A 22,366-nucleotide genomic window follows, 5' to 3' on the forward strand; every position below is an offset into this window, starting at 1 on the left:
TTTAAGTGCCTGGAGAACATGTACCTGATTTTGAATAAATTAATCACTTATTTCCCAGGAGCCAATTTGTGCTGAAAACCCCGAGACCTGGAGTAGCCTTTGGGCATCAACACCACAATCAATATTTATGACGAGAGAGTAACTTGTTTGTTTGGATGATTAAACCTCAAGTTGCCACAGTTTTTTGAAAAATGTTGTTCAGTACAATTTAAATAAAAAATAATAGGACTCAGAATTCTGAGAAGTAGACAACACAATCTGTTTGTGCCGGTTATGTGTGACTTATGTATGTTATTCCATTCCAGATGTGATTGGAGTGTGTAAGGGTGTGGGTGAAGTGACCCGGCAAACCACAAAGTCCAACAGAGAAGTATCCAAGAGGACGATTGATCTGATGGACATGTCAGGGAAGGTGGTGACTGCCACGCTGTGGGGAGAGACAGTAAGTATTGGATGAAGACAGCAAGGTAGAGGTGCTGTGTCTGAGGCTATTTAAATGTAGTGGTGGAGATCAAGGCACTGTTCTGCAAAGACCCAGTTCTGCATTTTTCAAAACTCAATGGGTGTCTTCTGTGACCTAATGTAACTTTATCATATTACTAGTAGGGATGGGACCAATCCGATCCAATATCGGTATCTGGTCCGATATGGACGTAATTAATAGATCGCATATCTGACTGACGGCGCCGATCCAAGTGACCGATCAAAATCCATCCTACAGTTTGTGGTAGACCGTGAACGCACCACAGTCTAACACGAGACATTCTGTGTGTAACTGAGCTAGTATTAGTTGGGAATGTTCTTAGTGGTATAATTACCTAGTCGATTAAACAGGAATCTATATTAAGAATAGTCAAAACTAGTCTAAAGATGAGAGAACACAAAGAAGAGTGGGTGTGACATTAGCCTGATATACGCTCAACTGCGTGGCTAGCATTGAAAGCTAGCGCCTTCGTTCCTCTTTGCAGATTAATATTGTGCTTTGATATTTAGCCTTGTTTCACCTCGGGTGAGTAGTCATACGTGAATGTAACCCTTGACAGGCCACATACCACTCTATTTCTATCTACTACTTTGGAAAACTGTTGTACAATGGTCTTCCTACGAGATGCTAAAAGCTTAGCCACTGCCGGCCTTCTCGTTGTTTATATCCGGTGAAGGTTCAGAGAGGAAGGCTGCGGCCATTAACTGAAGCTACAGCGGTCTTTAATGGCGAGAGGTTCAGTACAGTTTAAAAGAGCATTATAGAAAGGGATTTCAAGACCATGTTCATAAAAAATGATAGGTAATTAGTTTAACCAACTGTTAAAGTAGTAGTTTAACCTACTTGAGTTATGCTCTTTAAGGTAAGCATTGTTGTTTATAACTTACAATCAGTTGTTTTTTGGATAATGTTGATATTTATTTTTTGTAGTAGGTCAAATAAATTTGTTTGGAATACATTTAATTCAATTCTTTTTTTTTGCTTTTTAATAAGAGGAGCTGGGTGTTTTACATTACACCAACAACAATAATAATTGTTAAAACAAAAAAAAACAAACAAACTATATATATATATATATATCAGCACATATTTATCAGAATTGGATTGGAACTGGAAAAAAGTGGATCGGTGCATCCCTAATTACTAGAGGTGTGATTAGGCACTGCTTATGAGACAAGACAAGATTCTGGTCAACAAAACAAGATTTTATACTGTTTCTTAATTTTGGCAACAAAAATTCATGAATGGAAAGTTTGTGTTTTTTAAAACTCAGAGTCACAAATGCAAAGGAATGAAAGTGTATTCAGAAAGCCTTTAACAAATCTTCTTGTACTGGATAGTCTGTCAGTGCTTAGGTACAGTTTGTCTTGTTTAACTCTAACTCAATTTGCATTTAAACAGCACCTCATTATCAAATCTTCATGCATTTCAATAGTGTGTTACATCTTTTATCTAGTACACTATGCACTCATTCCTACATTTACAACAATAAAAACATTTACATTTTTTTTTGTACTTTAAAAACAGTTTACAAAAGTCTGAAATATAAAATGCTGCACTATTAAAATTAAACTATTTGTCATAATCTCTTAGGACATCCACATTTAGACACTCAGAAAAGTTTTCTGTCAACAATTTGTTTTCTGTAACTTACAGAAATAGATTATTCATTGTTTTGCTGTCTTTACTTAAAGCTTTACAATGTTAAATGTGACGTGTATGAGCAAACGTTAATGAGTGTGCGTGTCTCTGCTCTGCCTCCTGCCAGAGAACAAGCAGGGCATGCTTATGTAACTTCAGTTTTTGGAGTACTCTATGGTGTTCAGAGTCTTTTTAAGATTTGCTTCTGTAATAGACACCCGTTGCGCTACAAAGGCAAAGTTTCTGACTGATGTTGCTTGCAGCCATCAGCTTATAGATAGGTGAGATGAGAGGCACGCCGAAGCAGCAGTTGAATCAAGGCTACAATGTAACAGCTTCACTGTGAGCGAGTCTTCCCACAGACAAATGAAGGTACAGGTATTTAGTAGGGCTGTAGTCAATCAAAGAAAAACTCACACCCAGGAACCAACCAATCGATTGGTTGTTCAGGTAAAAAAAAAAAAAAAAATAAAAAAAAATAAAATTTAAAAAATCACCTCATTGGGAACAAGTTTAATCCATACAGTTTCCTTACTGCACCTGCTTGGTACTCTAAATGACCCTTAAATGATCATAACAAGCCTTTGGAAGCATTAATACATTTTTTTAGGCTCATCACGTCGTACTTAAAAAAAAAAAAAATTAATTGAGAGATGATCAGCGTGCACCTGCCTTTGAGCTCGGTGATCCCAGCGGGGTAACCCTTTGAACTCATACAGCCAACAAAATAACCTTAGATCATTGACTCGACTCGCTGAGGGTGATCTTGGTCGAACAAAAGCTTTTCGACCAAACAAATCGACTACTTGAATGGAAGCTGTCAGCCCTAGTATTTAGCAGCAGAGTTTAATCATTGTACACAGTAATGATGAAATTAAATTGCATAAGTGGATCATGTGCGGTCCCAAAAAGCACACAGGGGAGGAGGAAGGGGGTGGAGCAGTGATCACAAATAAGCTCACTTTCTTCACTAGCTACCACTCCAACAACTTTAAAGTGGCAGGAGCATCATTGTAATCTTTGCATTTACAGTTTGGTGTTGTTTTCTGTCATGGCAGCTGCTGCTTTTTGTATTTGTGCAAAATCTATCTTGTGAGACAGTTTTTAACTCAATCTTGCGAGATCTTGTGGCACCCCTACATATCACTAATGCAAAAGCACCAGGGCTTGAGTGGTAGAACATAAACTCCAAGCCTATAAGTACTGTGCATCATATCAAACCGGTCAAAACTAGGCTTGGAACAGTTAATGAGCTGGCTGATTTAATTGGCCCATTATAGCCTATTAAAAATAACAGTAAATCAGCCAAAAGTTGGCTCATAGAGACGGACTCTTGAACAAAAAACCCACCAATAATCTTTAACAATGTGCTGGAATTATAGCTTGGTTTTATCTAGACATGTCTGTATTCTATTATTTATCCAGTAGAGGGCCCTCTGACCCCTTTGATGTCACATGCTCCATATTTACCTCTGTTCAACAGAGGGAACTAGAGCTCAGAGCACCTTGGCTGAATATCAAATTCCTCAAAGAGAATGGTTTCCTCAGTGATAAGTTAGTAACTAGTCTATGAAATAAGCAATAACGCCATAAATTTCCTGTTTAAATTCAACCCGCTTGTCAATGAGTCATGACGTGCTATGCTGAGTCGATCGTGCTTATCTTTTTATATGAGCAAAGTCAAGTTAGGATAACCAAGCTTAATATTAGCTAGCTAGGTATAAATGTGAGCTGAGAGTTGGGACCTGCAGGGATGGGTGGGGGACGCGTTTCTTGTCCAAATTTGATTTATAATGTCTTCAAGTTTCTGAAAGATAGAGGAGAGAAAATATGAATGCACGTTTAGAGGACATCAGTGAGGAGCATTTCAAATTGTGTTTTACCAGGGACTTGTATGATTGTGCTCATCCAATAACCTATTACCCACAGACAATGATAAATTCATAATTTGTAAACAAACTCACTGACAGCTTCTTTAGACTCATCTGTGCCATGTAATGCTCACCAATAACAACACTGCTATTGTCCAGAGGTTACTGCATTTTTGCACAGCATTTTGTCCATAATAGTTTTTTCTGACAATTAAAGTATTTGAAAATAGAAAAATGTCCAGCCTTTAATTTATGTCTTAGTAACATGTGTTTGAACTTTAATCAATGGATCGGAAGCAGTTTGATGTATTAACTATTCAAAAAATAATGTAAAGAACTAGTCTCAAATGCTGGTATATATGTCATGGGGAAAAACAGCTTTTCTCATTTAACTATGAAACTAATGAGATGAACTGTCAAAAATGCTTGGGCGGGTGCCAGTATACCCAGGCGCCCCATCCAAAGTCTGTGTAGGAAACACTGAAATTAAGTTTGATAAAAATTGACAATCTTTGTCACCATTTTAGTGTGTGTTAAAAAACAATACCTTCACTGTTGTGCCAAGACATGCATAACTTGATGGTTAATCTTTTTCTTTATAAATGCGAATCAACCCAGAACAATTGTTTCTGGAAAGAGGGAATTTGTGAAATTATCGTAACCATGAGACCTTTTTATTTCACATAGAAAAGTGTAAATTATTAGGAAGAGTATGAAGTTAAACTAAAGCTGGATTACAAATTCAACTTAGCACGTCAAAGGTGTTTAATCAAAAAGGTTTGTCAACATTTCTGCTGAAAAACAGCTTAAGAATCGAAACCATTGTACTAAGCGTGTGTCTAATTGAGGTGAATGTGTTAGAAATCGTTGACAGGATTCCTTGTCACAATTTGATAAAGTGACTCCCTGCAGTTGATTTTTACCTGTGGCTCAGGGGGACTGTGCTAAGTTTGCTTCCATTTCTTTTCTCTTGACAAGCAGCACAGTGTACCTTGTTTGTTTGTTCGACAGATACTCCTCCTCTGGAGGGACTCACAGAGGTACACAAGATGTAGAGCTTCTAAAGAACAATGGGAATGCCAGAAACTGAATTTCAGGGAAATTTCTTCCCCATTTCTGAAGGCATTTCTTTAGCCCCTTCCCTTCTGTTATTGTGTACTCAAAGGTTATTGTAGTAAACAACAACAAGAAAACAAGAATACTGAGAGGACAGGTATGAAAAAAATCATTATAATCTGACAGTTTTGAATTGGGTCATCCCAGAATAATAGATTTTGCGCAGTTAGTCTACCAATTTGGTTCAGATTTATATATTAAAAAAATATCTGATTTTTTCTAACAGATTTGAGCCATAGTCCCTTGTTCCTTCACTTTTCTTGAGTACCATGACTTTGACAGATGAATTTTAAGCAACCTATTAATAGGTCGTTTCCACCAAGCGGTCAAGCTCAGTTCGGTGTTTCCATGGAACAAAAGTTGGAAAGGGTCCCAAAACACCGACCTGTACCATCCCACTTTTTGGCACCCTTCCGTAGGGGTACCAGTCTTACCTATCCATACCAAAAGGGTGGAGCTACACACACAACAATAGGTGGTTGTACTGACGTCATGTCAGCATGCGACACGGCTGCTTAGCTGCTCGTCTCTGGGCTGTAAAACAGGGAAGTCTGCTTTGTGAGGAGCTGAGAAAAAATGGAAAAAAATGGACTATTGTCTGCTTAAATCTGAGATATTTGGACTCAACGGTAGATCCAAACTGTTTCCTAGTCTATTGATATTGATGTCTGGCCACAAATCAAGTTTCCTGACGTTTATCTGGACCTGGTTTTAAGTACACAAAGCAGAGCCCAAAGGCTCACATCAGCCTGGTCTATCCACAATGGATGTGAAACTAAATTCATGCTGAAGTTTTGTGAATACGAAGCCTTAGAACAATTGATTCTCTCTACTGTAACTAGTTATTAATCTACTTACTTAGGTAACCTGTGAAAACATTGATCTATGTTGTTGAACGTGCTCGTAAAACTTCGGGGTGCAGCCTATTTTAAAATGAGATCCGTGCACCCAGGTTTTCTGACTTAATCTAGTTTGATTTTAACACCAGCTGAACTTTTACTTTATTTGTAGTGCGGCTAATTCTCACAGTACAGCTCTAAACTTTCATGTTTTGTCGTGTAAACTGTTCTAGACTAGACATATTCACTTATTAACGTGCAGTTACGACGCAAACCATCTCTGTACACATATTTCAACAGCTGATGATCTGTACTGACAGCTGTTAACATCATTAAATGTAGTTAATTTTTAAAAAAGCACTTTGAGCTGAAATAAAGCCATTTAATGCCCCTACTGATTTCTGTCACTCATCCTTTCTATAACGCAGTGGCTGGACCAGTAGACTCGCGCTGACTGACTTCACATGCATGCTTTTACAGCCCACCAACCAAGTGACGGCACGGGTGTCTGTGGAAATGCAAACAATTTTAGGGTTTAGCGTACCAAACCATACCAAACCGTACTGAATCAAACTGGACCCCCCTGATGGAAACACGGCTTTAGACCCATCTTGGATGGTTTTTTTATTACTAATGGTGTGGACCAGTGGCTCTCAACTGGTGGTTGGGTTCTCAACCCAAAAGTTGGCCAATGAGCTGTTTTCACTGGGTCACCAAAGTGTTGTTGGAAAAAAATGGTGCTTAAAAAGTCCATGATGTACAAGGCGCATATGCTCAAATACATCCATGCATTTTATTTCACTTTATTTTCCTGTACTTTATGAGTACTTTTTGGTTATTTTCTCAACATCTTTTCTGAGAAAGAAAACTGGTTTTCATATTTTTATGTTTTAGTTTCTCAAATTCTCTAGAAAATAACCAGAAATAGACACCTTATCATAGGAAATGAATGAACATACAATGTATGCATGTATATTAGTTAAGGATTTCTACAATAATGTGCTTGTCCAGTCACATCTTGTTCCAAATAAGAGAAAACTTCAATATTCATCATGAAATAAATTTGATTTGTTGAAAAAAATCAGAAATTTGGGTCACAGTTGTTCAATCAGGAGGTGATATTGAGTTCTGAAAATAGACTAGTTGTTGTAGACAGTAATAACTCTGTTTATTATCACACCATGTTCCCTGATAACTGAAACAAACACAGTGTACTTTGTTTTGATGATTTTCCCAGTTATTAAATCTTAACATGCTATAATAAATAAATAGGGAAATTGAATTGCCAAATGTCAGTACACTTTTGGCATGCTGATATAAATCCAGCACTACAGCATTTGTAAATTTTGTGTACTTTGTATGTTGTTGTACAAAATACTATTTTAACTAGACTAGACAAATACAACAACACAGTTGAAATGATTGCCTGTCCCATGATGATCTCTTGTTTTGTGTAGGCAGAGGCATTTGATGGCTCTGGACAGCCCATTTTAGCCATTAAGGGGGCGAAGCTTTCAGACTATGGAGGCCGTTCTCTCTCTGTATCCTACAGCAGCACCCTGATGATCAACCCAGACATCCCTGAGGCATATAAGCTCCGAGGCTGGTGAGTGAACTGCAGGGTCAAGATGTTTCAGCAGTTGTTTACCCATGACAAAGTGCTTTTGTAGCATGTAACAAACATGCTTTAAATTTGATGCCTGAGGGTTTTTTCCCCTGTTTATTTCTCACGCTCGAAGATGCCTTCTTTGATTTGAGTTTTACTTTTTATTTGAACATCAAGGATTAAATGGCGAGTTTCCATTTCCCAAGTTGTAAGACTGCATGCTCTGATTCTCATTATCAAGATTAGTTTCCCCCCATTAGCCACAATGTTGGGGGTGTTTCAATGAAGCATTACATACAAATGGGAATCATACTTAATCTGTGGAAATGTTTTTTTTTTTTTTACTCTGCTAATCGCCTTTACAGATCAAATGAAATTCTGGCTAATTTCTGTGTGATTATATTGATTGTGCATATCTCTTGGTGAGTCTGATGTGTGTAAATATTCTCATGTTTGGTTTTACTTAAAAACATCGGATTATGTAGAAATAGACTGAAATATCTTCAAACTATCGTTATCTGCTTGTTTGAATTCATGTTATTTCCTCTGTGAATTCATTTCAGCTTATACTAGCAAGTGCAGAGTAGTTGGTTGACTAACAGGTTTAAGCTTTGTGACTATTCCTTGAAGGTTTCTGTTTGTTTTTCTTGCAGTGGAAAAAGAAACATTTAAGACCAAAGCTTTCATCTTCGGTCTCACGTGCCTGTTCCTTGATTCCTTTTCTGAGTTACTACCTTCTCTCCACTGTAAAACATGAACAAAAATAGGAAGACACAGTATGTTTCCTTTTTTTTCACAATGAAGATAGGATAGGATAACGGTTTTTTTTTCCAGATCTGTTTTTAAGCAAAAACATCATTCGGCCAGTGTGTGTGTGGTGACCGTTCAGAGGCCAACTTCCCTAGACGGTGCTATGAAGGAGTACCTCACAGGATGGCACGTGATTGATAGATGAGGCTGTGCTCACTCTGGCCAAGGTGGGGGTTGATACTTAACCTCGCTTCAGCTTTGTGGCACTCTGATTGATCGGCCCTCCTTATAGATCCTACTTAAACAGGCACGCTCTGCCCCTCCTCTCTGACATGAAAGCCAATGTCTCTATTTTGTGAGTGGAGATCCAATCGATTCCATCCAAAGAGTTTTCATTTGTTTACCTCCCAACACCAGTGCATGCTCTGCACCGAGGAGAGTAAACAGTTAAGATTTATTTTGCGACAGGCTCAATGCACTCTCTTGTTGTGCCTTGACTGATGCGGCTGTGAGTATTTATACATGATCACAGGAGCTGATTTGCATAATCAGAGCAGTGAAATGTGACTCTGCTTTGCAGGTGAGAAAAAGAAAATCACAAAATATACTCAAATTGCCTCTTTAATCAGAAGCCTTGGCTCATGGTAATTTCCTGGTGATAGTTTAAGCTATAGCCTAAGGCTTTTTGAATATGTATTTTTTTGTTTTATTTCATTTTTCAAAATGCCAACTACTGTGAACTGCTATCTCTTTCTTTTTTTGTAATGGGATTATTTAAATTTGCGTAATGATTGAAAGTGTTCCATTATCAGGACCACTTCTGGGTCTTTTTCCTTCTTTGCCTGAATCATCCACATCCCTGCTGTAGCTGAGTCTTCTTACACCCCCTGTGCTCTTTTCTGTATAACAAGACCTTCACTTGGACAGCAAGAGATAATGATGCTTCAAATCCTTGTGTTAGTTTGTCCGCTACAGGAGAGGGGATGGTTCTTGTGGGTTGTTTTTGGACAAGGGGATCCTGCAGGTTTGCAGGCTTCAAGAAATCAGAAGTTTAACAGACACAGATGGAAGGAGGCAAGACCTTGCTTATTAGTCTGAACTAAGTCAGTCCAGGAGAGAAGCATGCTGAGGCAAGGTCCTCTTGAACCCGTCACCAGCCTCCTGCAGTGGAGAGATCAGACAGAGAAACCTTCTTTGTTTATCAGGCCTCTTCACAGATTTGATATCTCATGTTGAGGATGAAGCAAGTGTATGTTTTCAATGGAACATTGCCAGCTGTTCAATACATAATTTGTGTCTTGTTGTGCTGGTGATAAGCCTTGGTCTCAGAGTGGCAGTTGTCCACAAAGTGTGTCCCTTGATGGTTGTTCTCTGAGCCAAGATGTGAATAAGTGGAACACAGAACAAGGAAGCAAAATCAATTAAATTCTGGATGCATCTTTTGGTAATTATTTTTTAATCTTGCTCTGAAGAACCCAAAGCAAAGGCCCAACAAAGATTTACCTTTGCTGCACAGCCAAGGCTGCTGGAGCATCATTGTTTTACCTTTGCAGAGGCATCTTAATTTGATAGTGTTTTGGCACAGACCTTTGGGACTTTCTTAAATGAATAGTCTCTCCTTGGTGTGCAGTTAAGACAAAATAATGCAGAGTATTAGTGGTACAGCTCAGCACTTTCCAGGATGCTTGTAAATAAGAACGCTGCACTGTGCACTAATTATCTTGATCCTAGGTTAATATGGGGTCTTGGTACATTGTTAGCTACTTGTGCTGTTGGCCTCAGCCTCTTGATATTACTGTCAACTTGTCATTCAATTCCCACCTTGTAAAATGAACTGTGTAACAAACTGATTTCACATTTGCATTTTCATGCATCTCACTGTGCATATGCACTTGTCCATTAGGTGGCAACAGCACATTTAAAGAGAGTCATGCTGCCTTTTTCCTGTACTGAGCAATGCAGTTGCTGTTGTCTTCAGTACAATTTGTCATATTTAAATATCAGTGCTTGTTGCTGTCAACCTCAGACATTCACTACAGACTTCCACAAATCCAAATGCACACAATGACTGCAGTCTGAATGAACAAGCTCTGGGATCCAGTTAGGGCCGTAGTTATGGCAGGCAAGCAAATGAGCTTTAAAACACAAGGCAGTCAAACATCCTTATTCTTCTTTGGACTGTTATTTTATCTATCTTAATGTGCAGAATTGATTTAAATATAATTATATGAATATAACAGTGGTGTAAAAAATAGTTTATTAAAATGATTATTTATTTCTAGTTGACTAACTGGCCCTGAGTTCTTAGCTGAAATGGTTTAAAACAAACTCAATGGATGATTTAAACCTAGTTCGTTTAAAGACACTTGACAATGAGGAGGTAGCTCTTACTTGCTATTGACAGTGTCACGTTTTGATATGTGTTTGCAGTTTAGTGAACCTTTCTTATGTGCAGGTTGGAAATTTAAGAAATAATAAATTAAACAGTTATGGGTGTTTAGGACATCTTTTTCGAGGTCTTGGTGTCAAAACTGTATTTTTATTGTTTGATTTTGACTACTATCATATCCGAATTCAAAGTTCTGCTATTGTGACAGCTCTACTTTGTTTATACTGAGTTAAAGTTTATTCATAAAGCAAAATAACTAGTTATCACAGAGGCCTTGCATAGTGCACAGTTTAACCTGAAAATTCATAAATTATAATGGTAACTACCTTTTGTTATGTCCTTATTATGAGGGGCAGTGTATAGTAGGGGTGTAACAATATTTGTATTTGTCCCGTACCGTCACAGTACAGCCGTCATGGTTTGGTGCACGCAGTAATACAACAAATGCGTCTGAGAGAGTATTAAAAAAAGTCGAGTTCTCACTTCAATCCAGGTGGCGGCAATGAGCCTAAAAGCTGCCAGCAACCGTCATTACAGAAGAAGGAGCAGTTACAAAAACAAACGAAGAAGAGTGATGGCGCTTGTGGAGTTAGAGGAGCTGCTGGATTCATTTAAATCACCCATATAGCAATGGTGCTCTGGCTCTGTGAACCATATTAACTTTACCTTCAACTATCAGCCTCGGAGGAGTGAGAGAGGGACTCTGCAGCTGTGTCATAGGTGAAGTTATCCTCAGATTTCTCACGACTTTAACATCTTTATCCTCCAAGAAGGGCTGTGAAAAGTTCTTCCAAACTTTGTAGTAGGTCCCATTGGTTAAAAAAGTAATTCAGTGCTGAGGTCCGTGTTGAAATCAGCAAAAAAGATGCTAATTTGCAAACTTAACAAGGTAACTTGTGGTTGTATGATGATGCATTCAAGTTAGCTGTGAAATTTTAGTGTTTAAAGAATGGGTATAAATATTTCAATATATCAATGAAAATAACCTAGTTATTCAAAAATGTATTTATTTAATAATATTTTTAATCATTGAAGAACTTTTGGAGGGAGGTCGCATCACTATTTATGATTTAAATGTTATTTATTCTGCCTATTTATTTTAATACAATTTAATTAAGAAATTAGAATAAAATTTTATTAATCAGCTGCAATCACCGTACCAAAAACGTGACTTAAAAACCAAGTACATACCGAACCAAATTTTTTCTGTACCGTTACACCCCTAGTGTACTACTGCAGCTCAAAAAATTAGAATATAATGAAAAAGTTTAATATTTTTTGTCACTCTTAAGTATTTCAAGCCTTTATTTCTTGAAATGTTGATGATTATGGCTTACAGATAACAAAACCCCAAATTAACTGTCTCAAAAAATTAGAATATTACATAAGGTCAACAAATAAAAGGATATTTTAAACAGAAATGTCAGGCTTCTGAAAAGTACGTTCATTTCTATGCCTTCAATACTTGGTTGGGCCTCCTTTTGCATGAATTACTACATCAATGTGGTGTGGCATGGAGGCGATCAGCCTGTGGCACTGCTCAGGTGTAATGGAAGCCCATACTCTGGGACCTTGAAGCCTCATGCTTCAAGGTCCCAGAGTCTGGAGGAAGAGTGGAGAGGAACAGAATCCACGTTGCTTGAAGTCCAGTATGAAGTTTCCACAGTCAGTGATGATTTGGGCTGCCATGGCATCTGCTGGTTTTGGTCCACTGTGTTTTCTGAAGTCCACAGTCAACACAGCCATCTACAAGGACATTTTAGAGCACTTCATGCTTCCTTCTGCTGACAAGCTTTATGGAGATGCTGATTTCATTTTCCAGCAGGACTTGGCACCTGCCCACACTGCCAAAGGTACCAAAAGCTGGTTCAATGACCATGGTGTTACTGTGGTTGACTGGCCAGCAAACTGGCCTGACCTGAACCCCATAGAGAATCTATGGGGTATTGTCAAGAGGAAGATGAGAGACACCAGACCCAACAATGCAGATGACCTGAAGGCTGCTATCAAGCCACCTGGGCTTCCATTACACCTGAGCAGTGCCACAGGCTGATCGCCTCCATGCCACACCGCATTGATGCGGTAATTCATGCAAAAGGAGGCCCAACCAAGTATTGAAGGCATAGAAATGAACATACTTTTCAGAAGCCTGACATTTCTGTTTAAAATATCCTTTAATTTGTTGATCTTATGTAATATTCTATTTTTTTGAGACAGTTAATTTTGGGTTTTCTTATCTGTAAGCCACAATCATCAACATTTCAAGAAATAAAGGCTTGAAATACTTAACTCCATGTGTAATGAGTCTATATAATATATGGGATTCACTTTCAGAAAAGAGTGACAAAAAATATTAAACTTTTCATTAGGGCTGGGACGATTCACTTTTCTCCTGATTCGATTTTTTACGATTTTTTTAGGTGCCGATTTGATTTAAATTGCGATTCTACGATATTGCCGATTTTTGCAATCTTTAGTTAGCTTTTTAAACACCAGTGAAAAAGATGAATGATAATGATGCCCACAGACTATATCAGAAAAAATACACATCACATGTGTATAACGATACATCACAAAATATGTCTAACTAGAGAATACAAAATAGTTATAAAATGGTCAAGTGCAGGATTTCTCAGTTTATTCACAACAATTTAGTATCAATTTCACAGAATTTGACACAGACTGAGCTAAATACTGAATATGAAGTGCATAAAGTATACATATGTGTGTAGTATATATGTATAACTTATTATGTAATTTTAAGTTAATATCAAATTTAACAATGTAGAATTAAACTATTTAAAAAATGTATAGTCCTGCATCATCTCGCATTTTACCTATCTTTGTTCAATCTGAAGATGAGGATTTTCCCCATTTGTTGCACTGAATTAAAATGCTATCGTGTTTTTTTTTTTTTTTTTAAGAAAAGGGGAATAAATTATTATAGAGTGAATGTACTCCAATCCTTTATATTTCGTATTTTATCAGTTTTTTATGTCATCACATAATGTGTTTGTGAAGGGAGATTATGGGAGACAAGCAGATCGTCACGTCCAGCTTTAAGACTGATGGACTGTGTTTTGCGGAGGGCATTACGTGACAGGCCAGTATTTCTTTCTTGTGTTACCGAAGCCGTCATTCTTAACGACACTACACGGGATAGGTCCTTACAAATAATACGGCTGTGATTATGGTTGCATGAGTAGAGACCAGCGGTAGCTTCAACGGGCTTGTTTGTTGACGTTAGCCGTTAGCTGTAGCGCTAACGCGATAGTAGATTTGTTGTGTTGTCTCAGTATTTTACTCTGGCGTGGCATATCTTGCAAACGACTGTCTGACGCCTGTCTAAGTTTGTGCGATCTTTAATGTTTTGGAAAAAAAAAAGCCAAAAAGCCAAAAAAGGTCTACACATCCACAATGAATGCGGCAGAAGTCGCTCTGCTGGGTAGGTACAAGCAACCGGCTCACACAGACCGGAAGTCTCGTGTGATCTCGTTGTCTCAACAGAGAAGAGGCAAGAGTCAACTGCCAGCTAGCGATGCCTGCCGCCAACTAGTGGTCAGGGAGTGAAATTACACCAAAAACTACCGCACCAACAAAGTGAATAATTAGCTAATTAATTAAATATCGATATTGCATTTTAAAATATCGATACAATATCACGCCAGGAAGTATCGCGATATTTCAGTGATTTTTTTTTTTGTCCCACCCCTACTTTTCATGATATTCTAATTTTTTGAGATGCACTAGTATAGTAAAACTAACTAACTAACTAAATAAATAAAACTAGTGTGACACTGATAAGAGTGCAGTGTTGCATAATGGATTTTCTTTTTGTGTAAGCATCAGATGTAAAGGTGGATTGTATTCCTGCTTTTTTTTTTAATATAAAGTGACCCGTCTCACAAAGACAAATGCAGCCTCTTTTAGCTTATATTTGTTGTAATATTTCAGAAGAGTAAAAGGAAGGACGTTTATCCATGTTTGCAGCTGAACTTCTGCTATAGTATTTGTCAGTTCTTTTAAGCTCAGCTTTGAACCACATATCATTCACTACAGCCAAAAGTAGCTAACACCATGTAACACACAACATGCAGTAATCGTGCTTGTGGTGTGTTTGCTACTCTCAGCACAGGCTTTAGAGTCTTAGCCTCAAGCTCAGAGCATTGCTTACTGAGACTTTCCCATCATTCCCTCTTGACTCTCCCTCTGACATGTCTCTGCTCCCATCCTGTCCTTGTTCATTGATACACAGACTCTTGACATGTCTGTGTCATGCACACGCATGTCAGCCAACCCTCCAGTCATTTATTTCAGTGTTCCTGCAGATAGCTTGCCTCACTGAAGCTGCTCTGCTCTAAGCTGGGACGTGCCTGCCTGCTCTCAGTCGACTGTTGCACATTTTCTGCAAAATGCAATTTGCCCTCTTTTTTTGTCTCCTTCATCACAATCACTGTCTGCTGTGCCATTTCTGTTTCCTGTGCTCCTCGTTGTCTCTGTGATAAAAACAGCAGCAGCTTTAAAGCTTGGAGAGCGTCACGGTGGGATCTTGCTGAGCGTTTTACAATCCTTTTGGGTGTCTGTCAAATCAGATGTCCAGAGCAGCCATGTAATGCTGTGAAGCTTCACTAGTCTGCAGTCTTATCTTTTAAAAGTGTGATGCATTTTTAATCATCTCAGCCATGTTGTCGCTTGATTTTTTTTTCCCCCTTCTTTGTAGAACATCTGTCTTAGGAGAGATGTTGAGCCGTGACTGAAAGCGGATCTGTCAGAATATCTTTTTGCAAGCTCCTAACGAGTTGGAGGCACAATTACAGCAGAGTTGTGCAGGTACTCTTTTGAGGAATCTAGTCCCACCATAAAGAAGGACACACGTTTGTCCGAAGGAGTGGGAAATTGGAAGTCCAGCCACAGATTCAGCTGTTAATGGGGACATTTTCAATCAATCATACCTCCTGGAACTAGGTGTGCTCTTGCTGTATTTATAATCCGACCCCCTATTTGTGCCCCCCTCTGCATCAGGGTCACCAGATCATGAAGCTCTATTGATCTCAGACCATTTTAAACTCATATCCCCATTACTACATGCACATATACGCCTTCATTATCACTCCACCCATCATTCTTCTCCTGCCTTACCCTTCCCTCTTCCTTTTTTTTGTCTTCCCTGAATTATCGGGAACATTGGGTGGAAATGGGTTCTTATATCACTGTAACAGCCCTGACCGTGGCCAGCTCATCTGTCCCTCTGCTGTTGATTCATTTCACAAGCCTCACAGCTTGCCTTGCTCTCAGCTGAGCCATCCTCGCTTTGACAAACATAAATGGAAGCTGTGGGTCAACGAGGTTGCTTTTCTAAAGCTAACTGTTAAATGGACAGCCTGCAGTTTGTGGACAGCCATGTGAACAGTAGCATATTGTGCCACTTGTTTTGGTGTGGGTGCATTAAAACAGAAAGAAGGCCACAGTATAACAACATTAAGTCTGGTTCAGAGATTCACACTGTGGGGGGTTGAAACTTGCAACTGCATGAGGGCCACTGCAACATTCTAAAATCTGACCAGTTCACACTGCTACAACTACAGGAGACGACGCATCCATAGCTATGACTCTCACAGTCATTCCATTCAAAGTAGGGCTGCCAGAAGATTGCAATTTCTACTGCGATTAATCTCAGAATTTCTGAAGTTAATCCAGATTAAATACACCCTTTTAATCGCCCTTTTAAAATTCCCCAATCTTGCATTTAAACTCTTTAATGCCATTTTGGATTTGCCTGCTGTCTCAGACAAAAGGTAAGTGACTCCCTGTTTGGATATAGACCTGCTTTTATGGGTTGATCGAAGATTATGACATGGACTTAACTACAGAAAAGGGAACATGTTATGGATTGAAGAGGATATGAAGAGATGGTAAAGAGTAAATGTTTGATATCATAAGAGTCTTTTTACTTGTCCACTGAGCTATATGTGACTTCTTTTTTTTTTTTACAATGAAATAAAAACATGTTTTTATATCACTGTGGCTGCAGGGAGACGCTGACAGGGTTTAACTAAAGTGTGTTGGAAGGGACAATAAATCATGCAATTTAATTAATAAAAGTGATTTATTTCTTAAGTTACTGCATGGTATATCTGTCTCTATAGTAGGAACAGTCCTGCACATTCAGTTTTTTATTCGGGACGTCCCAGTCAGCATTTTTGGCCTCTAATCCTGCGTGCACGAGAGGGAGTCCTCACTACATCCCCCTTGTCATCAACATCGTAGGGTGGCAAATGCAATTTCAAAGCACATATAAACAAAAAAATGCTTTGCTAGTTCAGTTTTTTCATAATGAAGATATCTGCAAAGAATAATGAATTCTCCACGGGCAAATTCCGCTCCTACAGTCTTGAAAAGTACTAACTTATCTAGGGTTGCACATCCTGCCGTTGTGCGTAGCTGATGAAGGAGATAAGAGAATTTACAAGCTGAAGTTTTCCTGTGAAAGTTAAAAAAAGAGACAGATTTAGAACAAATATTTGTTGACTATTTGTAGGCTATTTATGTAGCCTATCAAAATGAGATTTCCATCATCTTCCACGACCAGCTCAGGTGGAGAGAATTTGTATGGAAGAACATCCTAAGATATTTTATAACTCCAAAGATTAGAGAGTTGCAGACTAACAGATCTGAGCTCGGCCACTGCTGGAAAATGTGTGCTCATAAATCTGTGGGACATTTACATATTCTTTGGTACTGTCTTGTGCTTTCGTTATTTTGGAAACATTTACAGAAGAGATAAGATCAATATTTGGATAAGATATAATTTTATCTTTCAATTTTATGTGTTTAGGTATCTTATCTGTAAGCCCCAAGAGACAAGACAGATACTCATTACTAGGGGTGTAAATTGCCAGTTTCATCACGATAAGATACAGTATTGATTCTCAGAACAACGATTCGATATTTGCCGATATCACAAAGTCTGCCATGATTCGATTTCAATTTCGAGGCCTGCGATCGATATCAGACGATATTGTGAACCCATTTACCACAATCTGTTACTTTTCACATAAAGGAAAAAAACACAATATTGATACTCTCTCGGCTGCTAGCCATTACCTGCTATCCGTGCCTAGCAGTGTTGTGACTCGTGGATAGGTGGAAACTGTCATAACCAAGCACCTGGGGGGACTTTCAAATTAAAGCGTAAGGTAAAATTGGTGATTAATATTGATGTTTATCCTTTCAGTCGATTTGACTGAATCATTGCTCAAACAATCGATATATCGATCCAGATTGATGAATCGTTACACCCCTACTTATTACAGATTTTATTAATCAGTTGCCAAAAAGTAATAACAAGAAAATGGCCCAATAAGCAGCCTACATCTATTGCAAAATGAAAAGAGAGGAGGAGAAATTGGGGAGATTTATTGTATGGCACACTTGACCTTCTCTCTAAGATATGCCAGAGGTAAATTTGAAAGGAACCGGGAACCCTGGAAATCATATGTAAACCTAAAATGAGGGAGATGCATATTTTGTCACATATGAAGGTGTCAGTCTGTGTAAAGGTTTCATTCTGTGTGGGGTTTTTTCTTTCTTTTTTCCTCTTTTCAGTTTTGGTTACAGCTGCAAAGGATATAACTCAATATGATGCTCAGTAATACAGCAGTTTTTCTCAAGTTACTCATCTCTTGACTGTGCATTAGAAGATGATTTAAACTAATGAAATGTTATTTGTAGAACCTGTAATCACCCTGTCTGCTACCTGTATTGTCTTTATCCTGTTTGTTCAATGTAAAAAAACAAAAAAAACAAAAAAAAAAAAGTTAAAAGGGATTTCCATTTCACATTTATCAACTTAAATGGTCTTGTTGCATCCTTAATCTTTGATCTGAACTTAGCTTTATGAGTCTCCCAAATAGAAAACAGCTGATTTTTCCCTCTCCTTCATGTAGGTATGACAGGGAGGGTTATGCCGTGGAGGGAAAGTCTGTGACAGAGGCTAAAGGTGGCAGCGTGGGAGGAAACACCAACTGGAAGACTCTATCTGACGTCAAGAATGAGCACCTGGGACATGGAGACAAGGTAAACGCATGATCTGTTTCGCTTTGACACACTCAGACATTCAAGATATGCCAGCCTTTGATACATTATTATTCAAGGAGGACTCTTTGATGATATTCAAGGACAAATTTAAAGGCTCGCATTGAATCCAAAACAACAAATATAAAAGTGCCCACAGTCAAGCTGTATTTCTGCACAGCACACACAGCAGGTCTGCTTCGTCTCGGAACAGTGTAACCTTGTCACTCGTAGCTGTGTTGCAAAGGTGCTTTTAGCAGAGAGTCAGCGTGATGAATCTTCATAATCATTGACTCATAAAATCCCTGCACCAACAGCTATCTGTGCTGAGGTCCCTGATCTGCTTCTGTTCATTAATCCTCTGTGTTGTGGGTGTCATCTCAGTCTGGCTGTATGTTAGAAGAAAGAATCACATTTATCTTTGTTATTGATTACTAAGATTACATAGACCTTATTCTTTGCCTTCTGTAATGAGAATACTGCCTCCAGAGAAGTAAAATAATGTTTTAATTAATATTCTCTCTTTTATACTTTTACTGTGAACGGAAAAGGTGCTCAAAGAAGAATTTAAACAATCTAGAGAGGAGATTGGGACCTGGAGAAAGGTCTTTATTAGTCTTATTTATTGTAATATAACATGCTATGCCATATGTTGAAGAAAATACCCCAAAAGGAAAATTAGAGGTGAGGTACAGTTATGATGGGGTGCTGGAATTTCTCTCTGGCTGAAAAAGAGCAGTAAGAGTACATTAATTCCCTTTAAAATAGAAAGACTAAATATGCTAATCAGGAGCAGCAGTTAAAGATTCAAAATCAAGTGTAAATATGTTTTAAATGAGTAATTTTAAAGATGTTTCTCCAGTGATAACACTGGGTTATGTCTGCTTCCTGAGGCTTGGAGTCACCCTGGCCTACTTCTGGCTCTCTCACAACTCTCTCCTCTCTCCTCTCTGGTATGAACTGCAGGATTCTTGGTCACAGATAATGGCTTAATGCTCCTCCTTATGCCTCTTTTAGTGAAGCCACCTCAGTGGTTCTATCATCTAGAGCTTCACAATACAGCTTTAAGAGCCCTATCTATTTCTTCAAGAAGTCCCACACCCCCAAATCCTGTCTGGGCCCATTAGCACCCCCCCCTATTGTCAGGTGGAGGTGCTTCTCCTGGCATTAGCTCCCTGCTGTTCAGGGAGGAAAGGTTTGACCCTGGGCTATGTGGAGGCTCTCGCTCCTCCTCAGAGTGCTGTATGATGAGTCCCTGGTACTGACAAAAAGGCCTGAGCCAAAGCTGTGCTTGATCCCTCTGAGACATCCCATACACAGGGGCATGGGGTCAGTCCTCTAAAGACCCCCCCCTAAGCAAAGTCTGCCACAATTAATTGTTGCTGTCACAGTGTCTTTGTGTCACAATCTTCAGTTTCCACAGAGTTCCTGTGCCCTCGCTGACAGTAAGTGGTCACTCTCCTCATGTTGGCTTGACACCACGTTGGTAAAAGCCTTTGATGGAGGCGAGGAACAAGTTCTTCTGTCGACTCCTTGCTGTGGCAGCTTGCTCAGTCACGCCATTTAAAGAGGTGTTTACTTGATTAATTGGACCTCTTTTTCAAAAGTAGCAAAGGTTGATGTCAGGCCTGTGTTTGGTAAATCAGAATGGTAATTATAAAAAAGCTCAGCTGTTTGTGTTTTGGAGCAGGAGGATTTTCTCTTGTATTGTAGCTGTCACTTACCACTCTCTTAAAGGCTGTTTATTTATTCAAAGTGACACAGAGTATCATTTGTCCTGCTGCGGGAGTTAATTGGGGTCGAAGCCTTTTGCAGGCTGACATGATGGTCAGTGCCAGAAAAGACAGTGAAGAGAAGTTATTTTTATTCTACTTTGAAGGGATGTTCTATTGTTGAGGAGAGTACGCTTTTTAAAATCTTAAATGTCAACAACATCAGACATAGCTTTTTAAAAGCTTGACCTCAGCAAGTCATTTGTTGACAGTGTGCTCAAAAAATAAATCTGGTTGACCAGGTCACTAAAATACTTTGTAGATGAACATTGTCCCCCTTTTAAACTGCTAGAAGAACTATAACCAAGAGTTTCCTTAATTAAAATTTACACAGATACATCAGTGATGGGTTGATGACTTGTACTTCAAGGTTACAGCTTGCTGCTCTACTCCCTGACACTAAACAAGCACACTTAGCCTTATCAAAGCGTGCAGGGCCCTTGTGTCCTTTCTGTTGTCACAGCCAATACTGATGTAAGCAGGAGGGGGGAGACTGTCCAAAACAATCAGTTGTTACTCTATGACAACTATCTGTCTTGTGAATTAGGGCCTGTTCTGTGTGAGGGAACCCTTCCAGAGGAGGAGACAACGACCTGACTCATCTGCAAACATGTCAAAACTTTTGTATTTGTATTCATCAGTTCCTATCCACTGGGAAATTCACGTCACTTACTGAGGTGTTTTCCACGTCAGCTAGGAATGTTCCCCTCTAGGCTGTTAATGTGGAGCAGGTTCCCAAAGTTTGTTTCCTCTCTACTAAAGCAGAGATTATGAAGCTAGTTTGAATTTGTGTCAGAGCTATTAGAATTCATGAGGGTGTGTAACTTGTGCGATGTTGCTTTTTGACAGTTCATAAACTTCTTTCTGCTACCGTCCCCCAGTTCTTCACGGTGAACAAACTGAACACACAGAAGCAACGATGTGGAGGTTAATGTTGGGGAACGTTTGGGTTTTTCTGATACCAGTGCTATGATCTTGTTGAGGCGTATAACTCTACAACACGTCAAACATATCATGAAAACAAGAGTCTAGAGACGTTGAGATAAGTTTAGGTCTAGCCGATATTTATTACATGGTACAAGATACAGAGTTACAGAGCAGTTAATCGAGAGAACCCTGAAAGCTAGTGACAGACCCTTTTATAGCATCTAATCTAGGCGTGCACCTAGCCATGAATCAAGCACACACTTACACACTTCTAGAAGGACCACCAAAACATGTTTTTGTTCTCTTGATGTTGCTTCTAGCATGTACCTTTAGTCCCAGCCAACTCTTACCTAACCTCGTGATATCAGATCTTTCCAAATCATCCTTTTTGGTCATGAGAATCAACTCCTCACTAGTTTCTCAACCTTCTTACCAGACTGAAACATCTGTAGACCCTTCTCAATTGTTTACCTGACCTGAGAGCCAATCCATCATGTAAAGCATGCGTTCAGCCTCTTCTGAGAACAGCCTCTTCTGAGAACAGGCCACAAAGCAGCAGAAGCAGAGTTGAATAGTTGAATAGTTATATGCAGTAAATTAATATGTGAGTAAATATTTGAGATATATGAAATATCCCTACAATCTTTAGGCATGATTGATTGGGTCAGAGCCTAGGACAAATTTCTTTACGGGCACATTAAAGTCTATTATGTCTAATGTTGTTTTACATTGATACTAAAAGATGGTTAGAGACCCTTATAAAGTAAAGGAAAGAAAGACCAACGCGAGTTGAGTAGAGACATTACTCAGCAGTGAAAAATGCAACAATTAATCGATGATATATGAATTGGTCGTTAAGAATTTGGTCGATCAAGGGGAATTTAGTCGATCTGATGTT

At 38.8% G+C, this 22,366-nt stretch overlaps 1 protein-coding gene across 1 annotated transcript in view; it reads left to right on the plus strand.

Annotated features, from left to right (window-relative positions):
- Nucleotides 1–22,366, plus strand: part of rpa1 (replication protein A1) — a 59,593-nt gene that overhangs the window by 22,402 nt on the left and 14,825 nt on the right. The window contains exons 11-13 of the mRNA XM_041808797.1: nt 306–442; nt 7,409–7,557; nt 18,643–18,772. Of these exons, the coding sequence (XP_041664731.1) occupies nt 306–442; nt 7,409–7,557; nt 18,643–18,772 (416 nt within the window). The remainder of the gene's footprint in view (nt 1–305; nt 443–7,408; nt 7,558–18,642; nt 18,773–22,366) is intronic.

The sequence above is a fragment of the Cheilinus undulatus genome, linkage group 2, assembly GCF_018320785.1.
Source record: "Cheilinus undulatus linkage group 2, ASM1832078v1, whole genome shotgun sequence".
In the NCBI taxonomy this organism is placed as follows: Eukaryota; Metazoa; Chordata; class Actinopteri; order Labriformes; family Labridae; genus Cheilinus; species Cheilinus undulatus.